The following is a 27,466-nucleotide window of genomic DNA, read 5'->3' on the forward strand; positions in this document are numbered from 1 at the left end:
AAATGTCTTTTTTTCTGAGGTAGAAAAATGTTCTGATTTCTTTGTGTAGAGCATCAGTCAGGCATTTCTTATTTATTTGCTTTCAATACTACTTTCATATTATATGTGAGAACTAGAAAATAAACTAGAAGAGAGACCAGGAGCCTTGTTCAGAGTTAAGGATCACCTGAAGTTCATTCATTCACTTTACATCCTGTTTGCTGTGTAAAAACCACAATATACTGCTTTACAGGGGCTTGTGCGATGGATCCTTTCTTGAAAACTGTTAACTGCACTGGCTACCTCTCAGACAGTCCCAGACAAGAATTAGTCAAAGAAATTGAGCTTTTAAGAGGATTTAAGAGCTTTAAGCTATTTTGCCTTTAGCATTATTGGTGTTTGACCAAACAAGAAAGCACTAAGCAAGACTAAAATGTCTGCTTATGTCAAGCATCACAACGTAAATGAGTCTACATACACAGATAATTACTCAAAAGTTATTTTAATCAGAAATTCTGGCCAATTTTAGACCAAAGAAAGAGCACAAATAGTGCCATAAGGAAGAAGAGAGCTCACCTTGACTTCATTTACCACAGCTGGCGTGGGCTGGGGGGAATCCATGGCCGCCGAAGGAGGAAATGTTCTCATGGTGGCATCCCGGGGAGACCGCACAATCTCGTTCTGCCGATAAAGCCGGTGATGACGCAACTTTGACACCCAGGCATCAAATATGTCTTGAGATTTGACCTAAAGACGAGGGGAAGAATAAGCCTCGACCTCTGTCACCACCTGACTGCTTGTATCAGTGATGGATTATTATCATCAGTGTTACCTTCAAGTGATAGATATGCTCTTCAGTGTCCAGGTCGATGCGACGGGCCCTCTTCTTGATAGACATAACTGAGAGGCCGACGTCGATGCTGCCATGAAGTTTCCCTTTTTGGATCTAAAGACAATGACAGAGTTATGTATGTATATATATCTCCACATATTTGTAATTCATACTATTTTTTTACTGTAAAAATATCACAATGTAACAATAATCAATTAACAATACCAGCCAGAGAAGACTGATTTGATTCTTGTTTGGCTGAGTGACTTGAAGAAAAGTCTTCGACTGCAGGAAGCTTTGAATATATTTAACATTTTATTTTCAGATTAGCAGGTTACCAGTGCTCTTCTTACAGTGGACCTACTATACTCATTTCCAGCTCCATGTCATATGGCCTTGGTGCTGCTGCTCAGATCATCTACTCATCTACTTTCTGAGACAAACCAATCAATTTCTTCTAATTGGGCTCCTCAAGCAAACAGAAGGTTTGAACAGCAGGTGGGCGGGGCTTCTGTGCTCAAAGCCAGCTATAATGTTGGTTTTAAATAAAACTGTCTGAATCATTTGGCTGAGCATTTGGCTCACAGAGATTATCTGCACATTTAGTGCAATGACTTCATTATTTGTAACTTTGGCCATGTTTAAAATGAGCATTGATCACTGTTTAGCTAACAGAGATCTATACACACTACCCTTTTAGTGGCTTTAATCAAGAAAAGTGGGAAACTAGCAAAGACACTGACCCTTTGTTGAGAATGTAATGATCATTTAAGAAGTCAGCGAATGGGTCTGTACTGTCTAGTTAGCAGTATTTAAACACTTTTAACTAGAAGGGCTCATGTACCACTGATGCCAATAACTCCAGAATGTGCAGGACTCACTGGTTTCCTTCCAGTGATGGAAAGTTTGCCAAAGAAGTTTTTGCTTTTCTGCAGAGTGACCCAGCTTGCTGAAACACAGTGAACATTGTGACCCATGTCGCTGATGTTTCTGCTGATTCATTGCCAAGCAAAACTGATGTCAGCCCAGTCTGCCCCGCTTCTGCCCGTAGGTTACAGTCAGGGTTACTTACATCAATGGGGGACTTGGAGTACTTCAGGATACCATTGTCCAGAACAAAAAAACGCTGTAGAGGAAACAAGCACAAAAATAAATGACAGGAGGGGCATAAACTGAATACAAATCCTGCTGGATCTGTTAACGTTGCAGATTCTATGCAAATGCAAAGTCTATTTTTTATCCTTGTTTAATCAACTCTCTAATAGTTCATGCAAATATTTTGTGGATTCATTCTGAAGGAAGAGAAGATAAAGGAGGGTTTATGAAAAAGGGAATTTTTTTCAAATAATGACACTTTATTGAACAGGAAACCTGTTAACAACCAGATAGAGGCTGTATGTGAAAATGTTTGTCCCACATCAATAGCTTTTGTGTCTCACTTTACCCATGAATCTTACCTTGTGCCAGCCTTTCAAGGGCCATTTCCGCTTCTTCAACATAAACCCCTCGTGTTTATCAGGCCTCTGGACGTTGCTCTGACCAATTTTCAGCCCCTCGATTATCTCCCAGCTGTCTGCCTCCTAGAAAAGAAATGAAAATATGCAGCTGTGTCAGAATTAATCCACTTATTCCTCCAGAATAAGAAGGAAAATCCGGACACGCTCTCTGTATAATACAAAGATAAGATGCAGCTGTCGTGTGATTGTTTTCATGGTGAAAGCAGCAGGAATATATGCAACATTTCTCTATTCCCCCCCCCCCCCCGTGCCACACATTTAAAGAAAAACTGCCCCATTGAAATTCCTCCTGCTCTCTCAGCATTTCCACTCCATTAGCCTTCTCCTGACTGTGCTCTTCCTGCTCCTAGTGGGTCAGTAAATCAAAGTGACGCCTCTGGAGTAGAGGGACAGCAGGGTCAGGCAGGGACAGGTAAGACATCCTCCTGTCATACAGGTTTTAAAGGCAGAAAAATGCACAACAGAGTGACAAACATGTCTACTACCTCACATAACCCATTTTGGAAGTTATTTTGTTTAGAAACTTTTGATATTCTTATAAGTTATTTAAACGGGCATTCCCCTACTTTATCCTATAATTGTTTTTGTTTCCACTTAGCAGAGCTGCCAAACCACAATCAGTTCATCTTGGTAGTGTTTTATTGTGCTCTTTAACCCCCAAGTAGTAATCTGTCAGTCAAACTTTGGGGTGAAATACACAGTTTAACCCTCTTAACATCCATCAGGCCACCAGTGAGCAGTCTGGGCTTGTTGTTGGAGTCAGATTTTGCTCAGCATCCATCTCCTTTTAATCAAATGGAAAAGCTTTTAAGAGTAAAACTGGAATGCTACACTGTATGAGAGTTCACTCGAAGGGTAATATCTTCAGGTATAGTCTCTCTCTTTCTACTAAAGCAAATGTTAATTCTAACCCAACCTTAGTCAGGTTGCCGGTGACCTGTTTAATGATACGAAATGAACAGAACATGTGTTTATTTAACAATAAAGCATATCGCTAAATAAATGATACAACATAGCCACTGAAAATGATTTTGGCAATGTGTGTGGGGAATGATTTGATAATGAGCCGTGTGATGGTTAACGCCTGGTTAAAGGGTGTTTTTCCAGTAATGCTCTAATGTTTAAAGTTTGTGTCTTTGTCCTTTCTTCCTCCCCTCACCCCCAACCGGTCAAGGCGGCTGGCCGGCCCTCCCTGAAATGGGTTCTGTCAGAAGTTTCTTCCTGTTAAAAGGGAGATTTTCCTTCCTAATGTTGCCAAAGCGCTTACCTTACAATTTAAGGTGCCTTAAAGGAAACTGTTGGTGGAATCTGCCACTATATGAATAAAATTGAATAAAAAAATGTAATTGAAATTGACTATTAGATAAAGATGAAAGTGAAATGACAACATATTGGTGCTCATTTTCAGTTTATGGTCCTGTTAGACCTTGATTATGGCCTAAAAATCAAACAACTCTAAAAGTTGGAGCATGTTTGATACTTAGGTTGAGAAGCCTTCTGCCTTAAGTAAACATGGCATTGGCTGAATGAAGGTAATGTATGTGAGGTTGCTTGCTAAGGTTGCCAGGCAACCATCTGACATCCATCTAAATAAATAAATAATAATGTGGAACACATTCATTGTAACGATCAGTGAAGTAGGTCAGAGTTTTCATTTCATACTTAAATCAGTAGCAGCAGAGCCTTTAAGGCAAACCCCACTTTAAAATTCACAAGCATCTCTGGCAACTTAACTAATAGCCGGTGGCTTCACGCTGCATGATGTGATGCTGCAACCTTGGAGACAGCTCTGTGGGTGTGCATGACAACACCTGACCTTGGTTTGCGGGACATTTAACACAAGGAGGCAACAGCTTGTTTAATCTAATGACCAGGTGAACAGATCTGTCTGGTAATGAGGTCATGTTGCTCCACTGAGGGCAGCTGCTCGCCCGAGTGGCCCTGTGAAATTGGGGTAGAGGAAAAGCTCAACTTTGTTAGCAAAATGTACCTCGCTGCGCAAAGGAGTCATATCTTAAGAGGTAGCACTGTACCTATTACACTACGAGAAAATAGATCATCTGAGCTGCGTGATGATGGTAAAAATGCTACACACAAACTTACTAGGTTTTATCTGAGGCAGCTTCAAATCAGTAGCATGCAAAATAAAGCCTGCGCCCTGTCCGGGCTGTACCCCGCCTCTTGTCCTATGACAGCTGGGATAGGCTCCAGCCCCCCCCACCCCCGCGACCCTGATAAGGATAAGCAGGATAGATGGACAGATAGATGGATAGAGCTGCAAATGCTGCAATACATCTGTTTTCTTTACAAAGAACCCAAACTATCAGGGATATAAATAAATAAATTCCTAACAACCATATGTTAAAAGCCACAGACTCCAAGGCTGGGAGACATACTGAATTAATTAAAGTTTTAAGGTCATGGGTGTTCATACAGAGCCTCGCAGTCACCCTCTGATGATGGAATACACATCACTCTGAGCCAGGTGCCATTCCATAGTATGCCTTTCCACTGGACAGGTCTGTATGTTTGCTTTTGGCAATTAAGAAAAAGCTTGAGTACTGGTAGCCACAGCTGCTGAAGAGGATCAAAATGTAGTCCTGTTAAACTCAGTGTCATAGAGATGATTTGACTTTGCCAAAGTAGAACAGACTACCATGCTGTGTAAATCAAAACCTAAAAAATCTTCTAAAAATATATATCAATGGTAATTTAGATACTGCTATATAACAGATAGACATAGAAGTAAAGTTATTTTTCTGTCATCAGCAGTAGGGACGATTAACATTTGCCGATCCAATCTTTATTACACTACTAGTGACATTTATATACACATTTTTTGTCAGTTATTCGACGTCATTGTCCTAGCAGCCCACCTCTCATCAGTGTGTATTGAATGCAAGGCAGGCTTGGGGGTATTATGAGGGAGCTTTGTCTGTGAGACCCTCGCTGGATTTGAACTCTCAACCTATTGTTCCAAAGAGAGCAGTGTTGCCATTACACCATCCAGCTGCATGTCCCAGAGACAGGAACAGCAAAGATACTGCGCATCAGCCTGGAGCTCACAGGCCTCTGATGGAGGACCTAAGCTTGAAGGACAAACAAAGAGCACCTGCAGGGTGAGTGGGGAATTATTATTTTATATAAATAAATGTTATTTAGGGGGGTAATAAAGTTTGGACTTCATGTAGACAAAAAGAAATGCAGTAAAATTATGAATCACCCCTAACCCTGACAAAATGAATAAATAAATAAATAAAACTCAAAATGTACTTTTTTTATATATATATTCTCATCCAGGCTTATATGGACAGTACTGCTACAGTGAGAGAAATTGCTTTTGTAATTTCACCCGGAGAATAGAGCTGAATTAACCCAAAGTGATTTCCTGTACTCTGCTTACATGTATTGATCTTCCTGCAGAATAATTTAAAGCTGAATGAGCTCTTGGTGAGTGTACCCATTTAATGAAGGATCTTGTGGCAGAATCAGCGAGAGGCTGTCTGCTTTTCTATGTCCGGATTTAGAAGAGTTTGCTCCTTGATCCAAAACATCTGAATAGCTTTTCATATCTCCCTTGATACTCGAGTCTATATCAGTGTAATAAAATCATGAGATACCAATATATTTTAAAAAAAAAACTATGTTGAGTAGTCGAAAGAAACTTCTACAATCCTGATCATCACCTAAGTCAATCTAACAGCCTAGTTGTGTCAGTTTCATAGGCCAAGTTTTCTGGGATCCACCACCTGCAGTGACACTCAGCAGTGTAGCAAAGCAGACCTTTTAATACCGCAATGAATCAAACTATTACAGTTAAGGTCTCTCTGAGCAGGAGAAAGGACAAACACTCCTTGGGGACGCCTTACACTAAATCAGCACTATAAATATCAGCGGCCACAATAACAGCCCACCTCAGATGGCCACTTTCTCTTGCACGTCTGCCTCTCTCTGCCTCTTGATTTGACGCTGCTGTACATTTAGAGCCTGTCACCGTTTTTAAGTTGCTGTACTACACAGACCAGACGCAACGCAAGTGTATTCAAGTCGTATTAAAATGTGATGACAATAAAACAGAAAGTTCTAACAAAAAAGAAGCGATAATAACATAAAATAAAAAAATAAAGGCCAGAAAACTGGCATTTGGTCTTTTCGTCTCGTCCATTAATTAATAAATCGTATCTCAAGATTGCTGTTAAGTAGTTTTACGTTAACAAGTCGGTTATGAGATTCATGAGATTTCAGGTTCACAACAACAGTCTCCTCAAGGCGCTTTATAGGGCTGTTCGATATAACGATACAGATCGGATGACGATATAAGCTAACGTTTGTTTTGTGGTGTAGTAAAATAAAGTTTACAGCAACATTTTTTCATCGTTTTGATGGCCACTGTAGTGCTATATTAATTTCTTAAAGTTCTCTCTTTCTCTTATATTTAATATAACAACACTACAGACAGACAAGCGCCTGTTTATAGGTGTTGTCGTTAGCAACAGTGCCGGTAAAACCGTAGCGTCGCGTGGCTCCGCTGTCCGCTTGTTTGTTTTTCACATAACACTTTCACAATAAAGCTCAAGATCCTGTTGAGACTTTTCAAAATAAACTGAATCACGTGAAAGAGTATGCAGAGAGTTTACGGATGAGAATATGAGATTTTGGTCATATCGCACAGCCCTAGCGCTTTATATTGTAAGGTAAACCCCTTACAGCAATACAGAGAAAACCCCAACAATTAGATACCCGCCAATGTCAAAGCACTTGGCGACAGTGGGAAGGAAAACCCCCCTTCTGACAGGAAGAAACATCCAGCAGAACCAGGCTCAGGGAGAAGCAGTCATGTGATCTTACAAAAACATTTTCAAGACCTTTGTAATAGTACAGCTGCAACAATAAGTGGATTAACTGGTTAGTTCAACAGAAAATCAGTCTACACTGGCCACTTCTACAAACACCTGTTCAACTACTCAACACAAATATCTAATTATCCAATCACATGGCAGAAAGTCCATGCATTTTGGCATGTAGACATAGTCAAGATGACCTGCTGAAGTTCAAACTGAGCATCAGAAAAAAGGTGATTTAGTTGCTGAGCTCTTGAGATTTTTCCAAAAAACCTTCTCTAGGATTTATAGAGAATGGCCCGAAAAACAGAAAATACCCATTGAGCGGCACTTCTCTGGCTGAAAATGCCTTGTTAATGTCAGAAGTCAGAGGAGAATTGCCAGACTGCTTAGAGCTGATAGGAAAGGCAACAGCACCTCACATAACAACTCGTCACAACCAAAATATGCAGAAGAGCATCTCTGAAAGCAAAATACCCCAAGGCAGATGGGCTACAGCGCTGGAAGACCAGGCTCACCAAAATAAAACAACTATGAAATAAGATATAATAAAATTAAAATAGAATTAAAGGGGAATAATTTAGGGGGTTAAAGGTGGGGTCGTCTTAAGCTACATGAGTGGAGGTAGGTAGGTGAGGTAAGAGATAGCAGGTGAAGGTAGAGAAGTGTTAAAGAATACTGAATCCACAAAAATTAATTTAAAATACATCTTTTCCTGTATAGTAAGGTACTGAAACTGTAATCTTTACGTTATAAACTCAGCTACCAAAGCTGCGCTGAAAGATTATATTTTAGCAGCTAAAAACTAGGGCTGAACGATATATCGCATTTGCGATAATATCGCGACACGATCAAGTGCAATTTTCTAACCGCAAAGGCTGCGATTATACTCTGGACATGTCCAAATCCATGGGCTGCATCCTCCTGAGGCCGCATTTGTAGACCGAAGGCTGTCCAAATTACTACCATATCCCAGAATTCATAGCGCGGCCCAGCCAAACTCCAGTTTCCAGCAATGGCGGCCGCTACTAAGTTTTAAAATTACTCATACTAATCTTTCTGGGTCACAAAATAAACTTTTAACATATTTTCAGGCGAGAAAGTAGTTGTGTAAACATCAAATATCTGCTCGGGTTATCAAGATATCCCATATTTGCAAAAGTGCTTCGACGTTTTCAGAGGCGTCTGCTACCCACCAGCTCGACAGCTAGCCGGGAGCTCGAGGGTTACTGATGCGGCCGAGAGCGGCACAACTCCCGGCACATCATTTTCAGATCACCGCGGAGTTTCGCTGCTCGGGTTAAACGTAATATATAAGTCACTTAGACAACCTAAAAATGTTATTGTTGGGCTTTTTTCAGTGTTTTGTTTGTTCGTGAGTAAATCGGTTTGGCTGAGATTAAAGTTATTAGATTAGATAAAATAAAACTTTATTAATCCCCCGGGTGGGTTCCTCCTTGGTTTTCACACAGCTGACTAAACGTCAAACAGAAAACTTATTAAACAGAAGTATGAGACAGTCGAGAATTTACACCAGTGTCTGGTTATATTTTAGATAGCAAGAAGCAGACGGCCGAGTTTATTAAACTCCACCGAGACAGCGGTGACGCTAATCAGAACTAGCCTTCTGATTAGCTAATCAGAAGGCTAGACCGTCCAATTTCACGCCTTTAAACTTTAAAGGCGTGTTTGTGTGTGTGTTTATACAATTGCTATTATGTTTGCACTTTATGTGTAATGTTACTGACTGCAGAGATCAGTAAGATGTGTGTATTTTTTATTTATTAGTTTTATTTATTTAATATTATTTTTTAATTGAATGACTGTCTAGTAGTTCACAGATGTCGAAAAACTGAGTGTGGTAAAGCCACTGATTTTTTTTATGTATATTTCTGCAATCTGCACATTGTACTGACTTTCATTTTAATGTTTACACCAGGGTTCCTTGTCAGCACTTTATGCTCAGATGTTTGTAAGCTAAAAATAAACTATTGTGTATGTTCAAATATACTGTTGTGATTGAAGAAGTTAAATAAAAATGTCAGTCATCAATTCATGCATCACCTCATGTCATCATAACAGAGGTCTGTCTTCCAGGAAAGAACAGTTTAAAATTAATGTAATATAGTATTGGCCATACTATATGATGTATTGCTTGTCTTTGTTTAATAATACAGAAGACAAATACCTTAAAAAATAATCGCATATCGCATCGCAATCGCAATATTGGGGCAAAAAATCGCAATTAGATTATTTTCCATAATCGTTCAGCCCTACTAAAAACCACAGAAGACCTGTCGCGAGGATGGATTTCACCGCAGCGTTCGTCTGAGCAGTAAACGGTGGAGTAGGCGAGCAGACTGCTACATGGATGGGACGTTAACACCCTGAGAGAAGCGCGGTGTCATGCACTGTGTAAACACCACCGCAGATTCAGTTACAGCCTTAAAGTCTGCATGTGTCCCCTGTTAGCCTGCAGGTGAAATACTGCAGCTGCTTCTGTAAAACACATGCACGTACGGACATAACCGAGGATGAGTACTGGAACTCCATACGGTTTATTTACTGAACTTTTAAAGCTTACGCTTCACATGTATTTGACAAAGTAAATCCAACGCCAACCATTTGGACTAGAGATTTTCTTTTCTTGTTTGACACAAGAAATATTTCTATTTCATTCTTGTACTTATTTCGTTACATTTATGTTTAAGCCTCAGTCATTTAGCCAACTTGACTTAAGCGCCTATGCTTTGTTTTTAACCATCAAAGTGTACCATTGCTTTGATCTATTTCTCACAGGGATTTAATACAGTGCATTATATGCAAGGGCTCCTTTTTGTGGCTTCATAGTATTGTGGTTTACACATTTACCTAACAAGTGGTTCAGTCCCGGGAGGAAACACAAATCTCTTAGGGGTTGCATCCGGCAGGGCATCCGGCGTCAATATTTGCCTAATCAAAACATGAAGGACTATCCACTGTAGCTTTCTACAGCCATGGGATCCTTTGTGACAAGACTATAAAGTTATGTCTGCCATGTTCAGAGTCTCAGAAGCAAGTAACAACCTACCATCCTTTTAAAAATAATGATTGTCTTTAACATTTGGATGAAAATCCCAATCTTAAAATGACTCCCAGCTCTCTCGAGACCACCAAATTATGTTTCCTTTGTTTTTCACTGCAGCCAAGTTGCTTGCTTGCTTGTTGCTGCTTGTTTGTGCATCTTTCTGCCTTAAGTTTTGTATTTAATAACTAGAAAAGCATGAAAAGCTCTAATGGGCTGAGATCAGGTGACAGGCTTGTCCACAGAAAAATACCCCAATTCTTTGCGTTGAGAAACTCCCATCAGCCTTTAAGCAAATAATCCAGTAGTCAGTGGATGTCTGCTATGTCACATGAATTTAGATAAATATTAAAAATTGTAGTGTGCCAAGCTGAAACACTTTTTTTAAAAAGAGGTCTTTGCGTGGATAAATAAAAGCTAAACATAATAACCAGGTAAAAACTAAATATATAATGGCATCAGCTAGTTTTCTGCCCAAATAACAGACTATAAAAGGGATCAGTGGGGTTAATATCCTGGAGAAAAATATGCAAAAACTTGACATATTGAGTGGAAGCGGCCATGACTCAGTGTTAATCTAAGGCAGGGCTGCCCAATCCCAGTCCTCGAGAGCTACTATCCTGCAGCTTTTAGATGCATCCCTACTCCAACACAGCTGAATCAAATGGTTTGATTACCTCTTCAGCATGCCATCGTGTTTGGCAAAGGCCTGATAACAAGCCATTCATTTGATTCGGGTGTGTGGGAACAAGGATGCATCTAAAAGCTGCAGGACGGTAGCTCTCGAGGACCGGGATTGGGCACCCCTGATCTAAGGTAAACCACTTCAGTGTCTTAATTTCAGTTCTCTTTTCTGAAGTGGATTTGTCACAATGATCTCACACAACAAAAACACCTGGTGACTGAAAACCACTTTGAAAAGAGAGACATCTTCAGACGAGGGAGCAGATTGTGATTTCTGGCCATTACCATAAAAACACAACTGATCTCATCACTGATTTCCCCGCTCTCATAAATCTCAGCCAGCTTCCATCAAAGGGACCTTTCCTAAATATTTTTCAAACACATACAGTAGTGTGATTTCCACCCAGATTATCTCTAAGTTAAAATGTCTTATCGAACAGGAAATGACAGGCAACAAGAGGATTAACTGATAGTTGCAGCAACACGTTGAGTTGTTCATTTATCTTCATCTACACAGAATCGCGTGTATTTTTGTGTGCGTGAGTCGGTGCCAGCTCACGCTTGCTGCAGGTGCTGCTTCTAATTGCTCTCATGAGGGCTTCCAGAGTGAACAGGATTCGTCAGCAGTGAGAGAAGTGACATGTATTGATTTGAAAATGGGGGCAGGATCCCATTAAGGCTTTCCCCAAACAAAGTGCCCCCACTCTCATTTATCCACAAACGCTGAGGCCCGGCCAAGCTAGCTAAGGTCTTAAGATCTGCGGTCCAAGGGAAGATGTGCTGTACTGACTCTTCTCAAAGCAAACTGCCTGCACAGAAAACACTAATACTGCTATCACGAATGCAATGAAAGCGCCGGTATAACTTTACATAACATCAGCACAGACGTGTTTTGATGTTGGAAACAACCTCGCAGTTAAATCAGTTAATAATCTGTTTAAGATGTGATCATCACACAATCATCCACACATCAGGGGGGCTGGGTGATTTGAGTGAAAGCCAGAATAGCCACTCAAAGGACCTTATGAAAGAAGTACCTGCAGTGCTCAGAAAACTAGATGAAGTCCACCTGCAGAGAGAGCATGGGAAAAATCAGAAGCGACTCCTGCGCCGCTGCAGCGGTGCAAGCCAGAAAACTGCCCCCTTTTCCTTCCTCCATGATACTTGGAGAATATAGGCAGATTTTTTAATATCTGGCACAGCGCAACACGAACCACAAAAATGCCGTGGGAAAGATTTCCCTCTTCTTTGTGGCCTAATTTTAAATTTATTTTGCTGATTTAGTCTGTGTGAATTTTCCTGTAGGCACTTATTTTTTTTTTTTTTGAGAAGCGCTAAATGAATAACGTTCATCACTAGTTAGCTGTTATCAGTTGTAATAGAAGAAAAGAATGACGACGTGCTTGTAAACGTATGAATTAAAGGGAAACAAAGTGGGCTCATTTTTGTGAAATGATCTCAATATACATCTGACAGTAGTAAAAAAGGAACAGATGATTATAAAATCTGCCATTTCTCATCAGAGATGATAAGAGCATCCCGAAGCCTGCTGCAATATTTTTATCCTCACTTAGGATTGCCTTCGGCAGTCACAGAGAGTTACTCTTGTCCAAGAGTGGAAGGATGGAACTGGGCCTTACCCTGTGGAGCCTGTGAAGACACTTTTGTGTTTAACTGTGATTTACAAAGTCTTGTGTCATGTACAACCTATGGCATTTATAAATCTCATATTTAAACTATAGAAAGTCTGCACTGGGTCTTCACAATGCTGCTATTAAGTAATTATTTTCTGAGTGACTTTATCAGAATTTCATTTCACGCTTCTTTACAACATTACTGTAGTTCATTTAGGTTTGTAGGTATTTGTTTTTGCACAGCTCTCTTAAGGTCACCTCTTTGTTTTCAGCCATTCTGCTACAGATTGCTGCTGTGCTTAGGATCAGTGTTCTGTTGCACCACCCAATTAAAGCTATGCTTTAGCTGTCAGATAAATTAGCTTACATTTGACTGTACAAAACCTTGGCATATATAGGAGTTTAAGGTTGAATCAATGAGTGCAAGCTGCACAGATCCTGGGGCTGCAAAACCAGCACAAACCACTACTTTTCCTCCATTGTGCTTGACAGTTGATATATATAAGGTGTTTCAGCTGATATAGTGTGTTTTAGCCAAGTGTACTGCTGTGCATTATGCCCAAATATCTCCACTTTTGTCTCATCTGTGCAAATGACATTGTTTCAGAAGTCTTGTAGTTCAGATGCAACTTTGCAAACCTATGTTCTGCTGCCATGTTCTTTTCAGAAAGAAGGTGCTTTCTTCTAACAACAAGCCATATTTGTTTATTCTTTTTCTAATTGTACTTTCATGAACGTTAACATTTAGCATGCTAACTAAGACCTGTAGAGTCTGAAATGTAGCGCTTGGGTTTTTTGCAGTTTATTTGAGCTTTGCAAGGTTGAATTGGGTTGAATTTGCTTGGACGTCTACTCCTGGGAAGAATGCCCCTGACCAACAAACTGACAAAAACTTTTTAAGGTGTTTTGCAGGTGCTCAAACTGGCTGATGATCAGTTAATCAAGTGCATGTGATCAGCAGCACCTGGCTGCTTCTTAACCTCTGACTCTGTGGAAGTACTAAGGTTGTACCTAGCTTTTTACAGGACTTGGTATGGCTTATATGCCAGTTTCAGGGATGTCAAATTTGAACGTGAATCTTTTTAAGTAAAAATTATTTTCAGGCAGGCGCAAGCAAAAAGCTTAACCGTGACAGCTACAACAATCAAAAAATTTGTTAATAAAATATTTCTCCTTTCACCTTTTTTCAAAAGCGAGTAGGTAACATTAAAGAAACAGTGAACAGAGAGTTTGTAAGGGTTGAGTGTCTGCTTCATCAAGCAGCACGCCTTCGACTGTGCTTTTCTAACAGGCCCCATTTCTCAAACCAGCTCCGTTTTCTCTTCCGAGAGCCATCTCCTGAAGACACAAAGCTCCACACAGCTCACCAGAGTGTGCCACATGTTCACTGGAGCACCAAGCCTCCGCCTGTCCCTCATGAAATATTCATCACGCAGTGCCGACGGAAAAGCTGTGTAGTCAGAGATTCCAGTTTCGGTGTCCTGTTTCTGCACAGCCACAGTGACACAGCAGCTCAACGAGGTAAGGTGGGTTATGGGCTTCAGGTGGCTTACGACAGGGGTTCATTTTAAGCAGCTCTCATGTGAGCTGTGAAATTAGAGTCCTTTTTTTTTTTTTTTTTTACTGATATGAGTGACAAATGAACCTGAGCCCTTGACAACTACAGAGAGGGGATTCATTGGGTCCGTAATGCTGTGAGGGGCTCTTTGCTCGCTTGATTAGGGTCCTCTTACATCCTTAAAAGAAGTCTAGCAAAGTCACCTAATGATTTGTTTTCTAATGCTTTACCCTACTGTATGTCTCTGCATGGTTACTATTTACTAACAAGGAAATTAAACTTAATCATCAGATCAAAGGTAGAGATTTTCTTGGCTGATCCCAGTTTCCAGTTGTTTTCTATGTGTGACCCGCTGATGCTGACTGCAATTTTTTTGTTTGTTTGTTTTTACCAGAAATAATTGACTTCATTGACAACAACATTTCCTCCAAACTGCAGTAAGTTACAGAATCGTCTCTCATAGAAACAACTGAAAATAAAGGTACAAATAATTAAGTGAAAATGTGCTGCTGTACACCCAACCCTTTATCTGTCATATTTTACTGCGCCAAACAAAAGCATGTGCAATGGATTTATAAAACAAAACGAATCGACAACATCACCCCCCCTCTTGTTTTCCCTCGATAATTTTCCTCGTAGCTCCATTGATCCTTTGCTCATACCGAGGCTCCCAGTTTGCTGCTGGCTCTGAGCTCTGGTAATGTTTCCCTTTTCCTGTTAGCTTCTTTAAAATGTTCAACAGACTCAAGGTGATTTAAGTGTCTGAGAAGGTTTGTTGTTAGCAGTGTTTCTGTAATGGTCCCCCTCCCGTTCATATTGCCGAACTTTAAGTCTTCACTCACAGCGAAGAACTTCCATGCTAATGGCATGTTAGCGTACGGCTGCAACTGTGTGTATTTGCCTATGCTACTGTGCTCGTGTTCCACATGTATGAAACATAATCATAATCAGACATACATGTGGCCGATCGACCGCTCACCAGTCCGCGTAACGAACACTGAAAATCAGCCAACTTTTGGATCTTAATAAATTATAATCACTACCAAAGAAGAGTTTTCCCCAAGCTTTAAGTCATCTTTGGTTAATTAATCAGTTAAACATAAGCGCTGATCTTTAAACTGTACACAGACAGGGATTCAGCCTATAGCATTTAGCTACTCAAGCCAAGATCGCTGATTTTCTTCAAGTGGGTTACAAAACCTGATTAATTATATGAAGCGTTTGGCTGTAAGACCACTGAAGGGGTTTCTACGACAGAGTATTAGGGCCACATTATTGATCCTTTTGAGAAAGTCTAAATTTTGAGATTAAAGTCAAAAATGTATTTCAAGAAAGAAGTCAAAATGTGGAGCTTATCGCTGTTGTTTCAAGACAGACTGCGACGTTTGCTACACCCGCTACAAAATGCATTGTTAAGATGATGTTAGTGAAACAAATGATCAGCCGTCTTGTGATACAACAAACATCCTCGTGTGACCAAATGCAACTTTCTGCACCATCTATTCAACGTCCTTATACTTATCACCACAATATGTTTACGTTCTATAAGAGAAATAATTTCCTATCTTGTTACTTAAACTGATTCAGAAGTACGATTTCAGTAACTCAGAGGTTAGAGGAAGCTTGGCAGTTTGTCTTGAAACAACTGTAATCTCCACATTTCGACTTTTTTCTCAAAACAATCAACAATATATATTTTTCTTAATGTGGCCCTAACACTCCTTCGTTGGTTTCTGATATGCTAGGATGCTACATATTTCACATGCTGTTGTTGACAGAGGTTAAGATTAACTTGACTAAAAATTCTTCATCTACCCAGCCATCTGTCAGCACTTGTATTTATGGAGGTTTCATGTTTACATGGAGCCTCCCCTGCTGATCTCGTTGCAATGCGAGTTTATACACTTGGCTTTATTTTAAATGAAAAAAAGGGAAACAAAACAAAGCAAAAACATCCTGTTTCTGCACATCTTCAAGTCACGAACAGTTTAACATGACATGCCTAACTTCTCTGTATGATGGCAGTTGATATTAATTATGTCAGTGCATTATAATAGCTTTGATTGTTCTTGCTACAAAAGCTAAAACTGCTGAATGAATATTTCATGATTCATCATTCCCTCATAGCTCTTCTTTCTTGCATAAACAGTCACACTGATAGAAGACTGCAGCACTCCAAACTAATGTTGCCTCCTGCCTTTTCCACCTCCGCTAAAGCTGCATTCATTCAAAGTCCTGCCATCCCTGGAATCTATTTGTAGATGGATTCTTCTGCCCGTGGCCTGAAAATTACCTGCCGGCTGTCGCGCTGGGAGGAGGAAGAGGAGGAGGTGCTCTTGTGGACTGGCGTCGAGATCTTGTTCACCGGCGTAGAGCTCCTCTCCTCAGAGCTCATGGTGCGGCTGTGGGGGCCTCGCTGTTGATAGTGTTGGTGGTGAGACATTGTGGGCACCGTGCGGCTCTGTGGACCTCCCTCTGCACTAGGCCCCGCAGATCTGGGGCATCCTCTGACACTTCCTCGTGATCACTGCTTGCTGTTCATCTGAAACACAAGAGTGAGGAAGTTACACTAGCACATGCACTTCAGCTTCCTCATTGCACCACACCTCGGTTGCTTATAGCAGGCAGTAAATCACACGGCCTGTGACTAAAATTAGCATCTTGGCTTCTCTGAGGCTTTCGAAAAATATCCTCCATCATTTTCAGTATGTAAATTTCACTCAGTGATATTCAGTTGAGACACCCGGAGCTCTTCTTTGAAGCATGAGATTCTTCTCATTACAAGTGCATTACTGAATAAGCCTTTCATTATGTTGGCTATGAGACCAGCGCCACTCAGGATTACTCCTTTATTATTCACTGTATCATCTGAAAGCCAAACTCAACTTATATATGAGGACTGCAACTAATGACATTCCTACTTCATGTTAATTAATGAGATAATCAATTGTCACAAATCCAAAGATATATAAACTGACTGTTTCAATTTTAACTAGGGACTGGCCACAATAATGGTCTAATATATAAATAGTCAGCGCTAACTGATGTTGGCATAGCAGCAAATGTGATGTCATTTACTGATGTCACTCGCCAATACAGTTACATTTATAACTTGCTGGACAAAGACATCAATTACTCTGGTTTTCCCTCTGTACACCTCCACAGTGGATTTCAGGGGCTCAAAATGAAGCAATTCAGAATTCTTTTAAATATGGGATTAAAATCCTCTGCAGTCAATGACTGCCTGAAATCCATAACCCACAGATATCACCAAATGCTGTGTTTACTCCCTTGACATGCTTTGTCAGGACCTTTGCTTCAGCCACTGGTCATTATTTTTTGGTTCATTATACTGAATCTGAGAAGAGATTCATTCAGCCCTTTCAATCAGCAGTCACATCATGAATAAACATTGGTGGCACGGTTCTACTGGAAGCCATACATGCCTGTGCAATAATATTACCTCCACCATAACAGATCATGTGGAATGCTTTCTCTCCTCTTTCCATCATTCTAGTACAACTTGAGTTGGATGTTGTTAAGTTATTTGTAATAACCATGGAAATAATTCTGTTATCATGCACTTTAGTTTCTGTGCTCTTTCAGACCTGTCGGTGTTGCTGAGCTCGTCAGTTCATTCATTCTTTTTGCAAATGCACCTGATTGTTGATTTGGCCACTCCTAAAGTTTTTGCTGTCTCTCTGATTAGTATATTTAGTTTGCTTCTGGATATGATGACATCCCTCATGTCCACTGATACCCCTTCGGACCTTATATTTGAAACTACAATGAAAAGTTACAAGTCAGTTTATTTATACAGAACTTCTAACATTTAAACACAACAGACATTGACCAAAATTCTGTCATGGTCTGTGCGCAGGGAGGCAGGAAAAGGACCCAAGAGCTGGACTCATGGAGGCAAAAATAAACTCAAAAAGAACCTCAGCTTTATTGTTGGTAAAATACAAAACTGAAAAGACACGTGAACGGAACACACAGGCAGGAATGGCAGGACAACGAGGACTGAAGGACACACACTATAAATACACAAGCAGGACGGGAGAATGAGGAACAGCTGGAACCAATTGGGCAAAATAAGACCAGGTGAGCAAAACAGAATACACCAACACGAGACAGACCTTCAAAGTAAAACAGGAAATCCACAGACTTAACTCAGAGGCACTGGACAAAACTTATATTAAACACAAGAAATCACAAATTACAATAACAATACACAAAACACTGGGTCACTGACGCAGAACCGTGACAAATTCAACACTTTTAATCAACTTCAGATATGTCTGCTTTATTTGTCATCAAATAACAAAACTGACTGATGAGCATTTTTGTCTCCTCATCTGGAAACAAACTGTCCAATTATTTATTAACCACCAAAAATGGGGAATTGTGTTTAGAAATGGCTGGAATTCCTAAACAGTTAATGACAAAAATTTTGTAAAACTCCCTAAATGAAAGCTGAACGTCTGGACTTAAGCAAACAACAGCTGTTGTTTTAAAATCTGCTGTGCTGGTGTACAGAGCCAAAACTAGAACAATTGTATATTTGCCCAATAAATTATGGACCTAAATGTATTAATCTGTTTATTTATCTTTTTGTCACATTGCTATCGGATGGGCTAAATCAGGGGTGTCAAACTCAAATACACAGTGGGCCAAAATTCAAAACTGGAACAAAGTCGCGGGCTAACGTTAATATTTATTGAAATATATTTATTCCTCCAGATATAAGAATGAATCTTTTCTTATGGACTCAAACACGTCTTGCTGAAAAACTGAATATGGAACAAGCAAAGCTTAATACTAAACAATATATATATTAGCTGTATAATACCAGTAGGCCAGCTCTAATAGTAATTTGGTATGGCTTCGCGGGCCAAATGTAAGTAGGCTGCGGGCCAAATTTGACAGAGTTTGACACCTATGGGCTAAATGTTCAAAAAGGTCATTTATTTTTGTATTTTTGTAACGAGTATTTTTTTTTTGTTACTATGGAGACCAAACAGGAACTAAAACAGTATGAAAAAAAGAAAATATTGGTATGTTGGTCAGAATTTCACAACTGGTGGATCGTTATTCTAACCTATAGGGACAAACTATATATTTGTACTTCCTTAGACTGAACTCTGTTTAAATTTAGGAATTGTGGCAACTACCACTTTTAACTGTCAACTACAACCACTGCCTCCCCTCCACAAGACTGAGATCATCCCATAAGACTGTGACATAAATCCTTAAACATCTAATTACAAATATCATAATGATTGAATTTAGAAGAGGACATCAAATCAATACAGGAAAACATCTGCTCTATCTGCATTGTTACAAACCAGTTAAAACTGTATAAACCCTCATAAACACACAAACAAGCAAGAGAACACTGTCCAGTGAGGTAACCTTTAAAACATCAGACAGTGAAGGCGGAGAAAGATTTATATTGGATTCAAAATGTCTGGTTAACCTTATGTTCAGGTAGCAGCAGGGTGTACTCATTTTCATCATTAGTCATGGCACTGTGTTGCGCCACGCTGACACCCATAATACTGCCTGCAGTGCTGCTCTGTAATTGTCTGAGCTCTCTGGAGGTCCCACTGTTAAAACATACATCGATCGCAAGACAGTAGAAAACAAACACTGTTCAGCTGAGAAACTGAGACACTTGACACCGACGATGTTATTGGACTTTTACAAGGGCAAATATCTCTTTTTATCAAGCGCCTCAGTGTTGACGATGTGGCTTTTGGACCTCGAGAGTAGAGCAGGGCGATATGACCAAAAATATTTATCACGATATACATTTGAAAATTTGCGATAACGATATAACTGACGATATAATTGAGACGAGACAAAATACTTTACAACTCCTCAACTTTATTAGTGCAAAAAACCATCAATGTATTTTCACTGAAACAAGCAGCTGTTTTTATGTGCATTAAAGTTATATAAAAACGTAACAGTGCAAACTCCTCGCTGACAGTTTAACCAAAAGGCATTTCCAGTGGAAACTGGCCGACATATCCTCAGCATAACCATGTATAACATCCACAACACTTAAAAAGAGCTTATACACACACAATACGGTAACATTATGTTGAAGCACAGCACGTATCACTCCGCGAGGCTCCGCCTACGATAGCCGTAACGCTCCCACAATCCATCAAGCGGTGCGGCTTCGTAGCTCAGCAAAGTCGTACTGAAACATCTGACAGATTTTCGAGCGCCGTGCACATAAAATCGTTTCGAGGTCAGTAAACACAACCAGAGTTCATACATAAGGCACACGGGATTATAAGGGGCTCTGTCGACTTTCAGAAAAATCAAAGGATTGATTTTAAGTGCGCCGTATTTTCCAAACAACACGGTAATAACGACGGCCCGCTAGCATGCTCTACCAAAAATAGTGCTTTGTTGTGTATCTGACGGACGAAAGCTAAACCAGTTCCACACCAGTGAAGCTGCAGCATTTTTACAAACCAGTTCAGGTTCATGGTTTCATTCAACGATCCACTTTCGCTCTTCTCATTCTGCGTCGCCGCCATGCTTTTTCCGCCATGTGCATATGTAAACATGGGCACTGCGCATGCGCGTTTTACCCATATTCTATCGCCATGTTTCATTTTCCTATCGTTGCCCAACATTGCACCGGTATTACCGTGAACGGTACGATATAGCCCAGCCCTACTCGAGAGGTTGCCAAATTTACGCAAAGCAAACAGCGGTAATGTGGCCTGTTTATTTATTATCTAATTTAGCTAGATCAACCTATTAAATGCTGAAGACCTTATTAAATAATCAAAATAGACAGATGATGCTCATATCTAGTAAATCAGGCGAGACTAAAACATTTATATTGTAGGATAATCTTAAACACACAGCATTAGAGTGAAACCTTAAAAAATTGATTATTAAAATCTACAAAACTAAAATATCTCTCATTAATAATGAAATGAAAACCAAATAAACAAAACTGGTTATACAAAAAAAACTTTACCAATAACAAAGACTCCTCTGAAAACTGTGTGTAAATGCAGGGTTATCAATTCCTGCCACAGCCAGTGACACAGTGTCACGGCACAGTCAGCATGGTGCTCATAGATACTGTATTCAACTCTGGAGCAACCTGTGGTTTTTAACTGCCGGATGTTTCTGCTAGGCTCTCCCTTGAGCCAAGGAAATGCAGACTCTACAGAGGAGCTCTGCACGATCACAAGCAAGCATGCAGCATACTCACACACTGTAATCTATAATTCAGATCCTTTAACAACGTCATCATCCTGCACTCTCTTAAGCCAGCCAAGGCTCTAAGCTACAGTACACGGCACTAAATCCATCCAGATAGCGTATTCCACTTACATCTATTTAACAGATCTAATCCCCTTGACCTAATTAGAAAGCAAAAGTGATGAGCACATTGAGTGTAAGTTTAACAGTTTTATATTGTTGCTAGTCTGCGAGCATGCAGGCTCTAGTTTGTTAGCATTTGCAGTAACAATTGCTGACCTTGAAGCAAAAGTCAAGTGAAAGCATGCAACCGAGCTTTCATTTCATTTGTTTCACTTCAGCAGAAGATATAGTTTCAACACTGACTACATGAATTCAATGTTCTGTTTATTAAAGCCAAACAAAAACAAACAAAAGAAGAGTCGGCATTTACGTACTGAATCGGATCATTCTTGGTAAGCCCGTTGCTCAGAGACACAACAAGCAGGTTTGGGGCTTTAACCGAAGCTTTCAGTTCACAAGAAAATGCAGGTGCCAGCATCATAAATGTCTGTTTGACTTAGACGGACGGCAGCGTTGCGCCACACAAAGCCAGTCATCGTGCTGAGGAACGTCCGATGAGTCATGAGCTTATTGTTCTAAATCCAGTCACTGTGATTATGGTGCAGCTCTAAGCAGACAGGACGAACACCTCTGAAGCACCTGGTCAAGATCTCTGCAAAGTCAAACCAAACACTATAGCATCTTTATAAATGTGCAGTTCTGTTTGGTGTATTTATGTAGATAAACTACAAAGATGCTCCAAGAAGAAGCCAATGTAATCTTATATAAACTCCTTCCTATTTATTGGTTTCATCTTCCTTGTTTTCATTTATTGTTTTTACGGCCCTGATGGCTTATATTCTGTGTAATGATGGATGATGGATGAGCATCTGCTTCCGCTGTGCTTCAGCGTTTCCCATTTAAAGCAATAAAACTGAATAGAAGTGAGCTGAGTGAGACCGCAATAAAAACTATACTGTTCTATGTACTTCACTCAAACACTGCACACTATATGCCAAAGGGAAAAGGCTCCTTGTTTTTGTTTGTTTTTTATAATTACAAAAGAATATGTGCACTCAATTTCCTCCTTAACCTCCCCTTGTGATAGTATGGTTTGAAAGTCTGAAAGTCAGATAATGGACTGTGGTTTCTAAGATTTCCGATCCTAGGAGACAAAGAGGATCCTTCAGTTGTCTTTCAGACATGTAAAGGAACAAAAGAGGCAGTTGTAAGCAGCTGGGAGGGTCTTTCTGTCGACATTTTCTGAATGCCTCAAGTTGAGAAACGTCACCGAACCTTAAAAAATGGAAGGACATTTTGCCGCTGAATGATCCTGTGAAACATCAGAGCGATAGTTCTTCTACCGATGACATGAAGATGTGCTATGAACAGATCCGTAATTTTTATTTACTTCTAGTTTATGTTTATAGACAAATGTATGGCACATGAACCATGCCACAGACCACAGCATTTATACCCAAGGTGGTGTGTAATGTCCATCCGTAGTTTGACCTTTAAAACCTATAGAAAAATCATTATCAGCTACAATCTACAATAATAAATACACACATTAAAGATAAAGACACAAAAACTCTTAATATGATAAGTAAGATGGTTACTAATAATGGAGAATACATATTAAAAACCTTAAACAGTTGTTTATTTATTGCAGGTTTAGCCTTTGGTTAAACCAACAGTTGATTAGGAAAATGGGTAGAGTAGTGCCTTAAAGCAACTGCATGATACTGTTTGTTATGAATACAGATATATGTATGCACCAGTGCCAATATATATTGTTTTATTTAAGTAAACCTGCACTGCATGATAGCTGGGCAACAGTAATTAAAGATGCATTTTTGTACCTTGTCGTCTGTTCCTCTGTGCTGATGTATTACACACTTATTACACACTTATCTAGAAAAAAAGAGAAGAAACCCCCAAAACTTGCCTTTTCCCATCTCTCTTGTTTACTCCAAAATGCACTCTATGCTCAGTCACATAAAACTTTTCTCCATCTCATTTCATGCTCCAGGAAGGAAACTGAGTTTCAGGAGAGGGGATTTCACAGTCAAAGGCAATGATGAAAACTTTGAAACAAATTCTATGCGGAAAAAATAATTTAACCTAAGATCAGCGCCATCAACAGGTGCTCATTACCCTCTGGGGACACTTACGACAAGCTGAACAAACAAGCTAAATTAATTATTTGGCATAAAGCAAGCAAGGGTTTAATTTGCCAATACAGGCTACAATACCAGTGTATTTATAACATATATACAACTTACAGAGTGGTCATTACCCTTGCTGACAATGCTGTAAATATTGAGGTGTCAGTTTTGGGTTCAGGACACTCTTACAGCCGGGGATCAAATCAAAGATCTTTGACTGTTGGAGGACCTGCTTTACTGCCTGAGCCACACCAATCCCAAGACTTCTGGTACTTGGTTTTCACAGACAGTCTCCATGTCCAAGTACTAAACGGATCAGGCAAGATCGGGGGATTTCACGGTGGCATGACTATCAGCAGATAGGCTGCAGGATTTGTAGTCACTGCTCGGGCAGTTGACAGATACGGCAGCTCAGTAAAGATGTAAAAACCAAGTATCTTGTCTTTTTTATAGTATAACTGAATATTACATACACCAATTTCCCTGGTGGAATATTAAAAGTGTAATTCTGAGGTTCGGGCAGTACAAAGTGACAGTTAAGCACTGAGTTCAGTTTTTTCATTCTTTTAATGTTTGAGGCCTGGTGCAAGAAATCTGCTGATGCAGTCACAGCACACAGGATAACAAAGGTTATGTTGAATTGTTCTTCTATAATCTCTCTTACCTTAAGGGAACGAAACACAACAAAAAGAGTGACTAACTGACTCGTTTCAGGAAACCGCAAACTTACAGCACCAGCAATAATAACAACAGTTTCCTTGAGTAACATGCACATTCCTACAGCCTGCAGGGTCTTTCTCCTAGTCAGGGTGGCGAGAACAAAGCCACAGGTCTCCATCAGAGATCAACAAGAGGTCCACAAATTAAGGAGCAGCTATCATCCATTCTGATAGAGGTCAAGCCGAGAAGAGCACTACAGGGCTTTTGAGGGGGAGAAGGCAATCCCACTATCTCGCGCCCTGCTCTGTGAGATCTGAGAAGGATGAAGAAAGCAAACTTGAGCCTAAGACACTCAATATGTCAACCACAGGAAGACCCAGAACTAAACAAACCAGTGAAAACTGGAACACATTTCAAAGTCACTTTAAACTTCACGTTGGCTGCTGTCAACACACTAAACGCAAAGCCACACAGGCGTTAAGGGCGCCGCTCGTCACAAACAGGTAATACGATGAAGTGTGATGGTACCAGCGCCCTGACAGGGGTAGAAGGACATGCTTGTTTGTTTTGTCACCACATTCAAGGAACAGAATATCGCATTATTGATCAGCACGCTATAGCAAAACAAGTCCACTGATACCCTCCACCCCCTCACTGCTGCATATTTAAAGCGAGCCAACAAAGGGAGACTCGTGTTCTTATATTACATTACATTACAGGGTCTTTGAGGACAAGTGGTGTCTGAGTTTACAGCTGACTAATAATGCATGGCGGTCGATATTGAACATTTACCTGCGCATTTAGATGGACGTAGATCTCGTGCGACATCTGGAAGCAATGAGCAGCTAACTAAGTAGTTTTGTCTGATTTGTTACAAATACGTTTTTTAAAAAACAGCCCCAACTGGACAGAGCCGGTTTCTCAACGCTGCATATTACATCACCTGGGTAGACCTGGGTATCACACAGTGCAATAGTCTTAAGAACTACTGTATATAATGTTGTGATTCAGATAAAGTCCCTTTGAGATAACGCAGCATTTAGCTTTAGATGTTTGACTTAAACGCCTCCATAATCCCAGTTCAACAGTATCCCTACAATTTGACACCAAACACCCTATTTCTAGGAAACAAAACAAAGCAAATGAGGTTAATAAGAGAGAATAAACAAGTGGCGTGCTGGTAATTACCAAAAACCCTTCATTAAAGCAAACACAAGGGATGGCCGTGCATGAGTCATCAGACCGTCTGAATACTGCTTTAACTCACCCTCAACTTTCTGCTTGCATTTCTCAACTAATTTAACGAGTCAGTCGGTGTAATTACTGTTTTACTTTACGTTAATTGCTTGGCAAAGAAAGGAATAACCAGAACGCAATCCCTCTATCAGTCATTAAGGCATATATGCTCTGCAAGGATATAATGTAAATGGTATGGGGGCACCTTCAGCAGGAAGAGGCGAGCAGTACTGTATATAAAAGAATCAATAATCACCCCCTGTTCAAGAAGGCATGTCAGCCAAAAACTACAGATGCACTGAGATCTCCCAGTCTCCTCTGCTGCTCTTTAATTCATGTGATTGGAGGCTATTTTAAACAGCTGCAAAGTCACTGGCTGACCTTCAGTTGGGGGTAAAAAAGGAGGCTAGATTGTGGAGCCGTCCTGTCATTGGCACCAGAAGTTGGCTAACTCTCAATTAGTTTCATCACTGGCAGCACAATAAGTGGGGTAAAGGAGATTATGAAGGGGGGAGGTCGTGTTGTTAAGTAATGCTCCAGCATGTCATGGAGTTAGTCTAAATGGGACTGGAGCAGTAAGCATGGAGCTCAGTGAAAAAGGTAAAAATGTCAGTGACGCATTACGTCTACATCATCAGCCTTGCTACTTTAATGCTTCATTATGTGTGTGTGTGTGTGTGTGTGTGTGTGTGTGTGTGTGTTGTTGTTTTTTTTTTGGGGGGGGGGGGGGGGGCTTCATCACGATGTGGTGATGATGATGTGCTGGAGCCGTGGATAATACCACCATCATCATCATCATCATCATCATCCCCGTGTGGTAACGACTAGCAGCAGTTAGCTCAGTCAGCAGCGGCTAGGTGGTCATGTCTGACTGGTGATTCACTCAGGATGCAAATACAAAAGGATGAGAGCTGAGGTCTGCGTGTGTGTGTGAGAGAGAGCGGCTGGATGGAGGAAGAAGAGGCTCTACGTCCTAATCCAACGCGACATTGCTGGAGCGCGATAGTTTCCTCTAATGTGAGCTCTAATGTGGCCACTGAGGCTGCTGTGAAAGAGGGACAGAAAAGCTGGTGTCCTTACCCCAGATGTCGTGTGATGACCATGTCTTTACAGTTCTTGGCGCAGGAAACAATTGAGCGGGTCTCCCCTTGACTGGGCAGAGATTCCCAGTTCCTCAGAGACAAGCGGCTTCCATATGTGTCCACATGGGATATAGCTGCTTCTTCGTGTTAACGACTTGTAGACTTGTAGGCTAGAACGTGATGGAAAGTGACATTAAAAAAAGGGGGGGAAAGTGCTGTGTTTGCCTGTTTCTTGAATGCGGGCTGTGATGATGCTCTGCTCCGCTCAGCTGCACTCCGCTCGCTCCTCCCTGCAGCAAGATTGGCTTTGAGCGGGAAGAAATCGCCGGAATGGATCAAATACCGGTGAATGGTGGCTGCGCACAAAACGTGGCCATGGAGTCACACTAAGCTCGGACTCGGAGCAGGGCCGGAGTGTAGACAGACGAGGTGGTGCAAGCATGCAAGCGTGACCCTGTGTGGTTGCAGCTTTATAGCCAATGGGAAGCAAACAGGAATGAATGAGCTTTGGCGTTGGCAAATTAGTAGTGGTGTTTTTGAGCCACAAAAGTCAGTCTGCTGGTATTAAAATTACTGATAGGTGTAAATAATCAAAAATAATTAAAATATTTGAACCTTATTCTTCTCTGCAGTAGGTATTTGTGATTATTTGATACTTCAACTTTGCACTTTAGTACTGTAACACATTTTTGTTGGAGTTATACAATTATATATGTTACATATACTGTAAAAATGGAGGAATAAATATCTATTAGCATATTTAAGCCTACTTTGAAATTCATTATGAGTCTTTGTTTGTCCAAGTAGATTAAGGTAGTCTGAGAAGTAGTCTCAAATTTACTTAAAACATGGTAACTAACTGGATACTTGCTATATATGGCATTATCTTAACTGCCAGTAACACCGTGAGTCATTTTTGATCAGGATGTC

At 40.4% G+C, this 27,466-nt stretch overlaps 1 protein-coding gene across 3 annotated transcripts in view; it reads right to left on the reverse strand.

The window, feature by feature from the left end:
- osbpl6 (oxysterol binding protein-like 6) overlaps positions 1-26,845 on the reverse strand; it is a 46,258-nt gene extending 19,413 nt beyond the window's left edge. For all 3 annotated transcript variants that reach the window (XM_085248606.1, XM_085248607.1, XM_085248605.1), the window contains exons 1-6: positions 26,535-26,845; positions 16,403-16,651; positions 2,269-2,391; positions 1,884-1,937; positions 812-925; positions 556-726 (exon numbers count right to left, since the gene is read on the reverse strand). In XM_085248606.1, coding sequence (XP_085104732.1) covers positions 556-726; positions 812-925; positions 1,884-1,937; positions 2,269-2,391; positions 16,403-16,552 — 612 coding nt within the window. In that variant the 5' untranslated portion in view covers positions 16,553-16,651; positions 26,535-26,845. The remainder of the gene's footprint in view (positions 1-555; positions 727-811; positions 926-1,883; positions 1,938-2,268; positions 2,392-16,402; positions 16,652-26,534) is intronic.
- Positions 26,846-27,466: the final 621 nt, after the last annotated feature.

The sequence above is a fragment of the Mchenga conophoros genome, linkage group LG16, assembly GCF_057382185.1.
Source record: "Mchenga conophoros isolate Kocher_MC1m ecotype Shallow Benthic linkage group LG16, M_conophoros_male_GT1.1, whole genome shotgun sequence".
In the NCBI taxonomy this organism is placed as follows: domain Eukaryota; kingdom Metazoa; phylum Chordata; class Actinopteri; order Cichliformes; family Cichlidae; genus Mchenga; species Mchenga conophoros.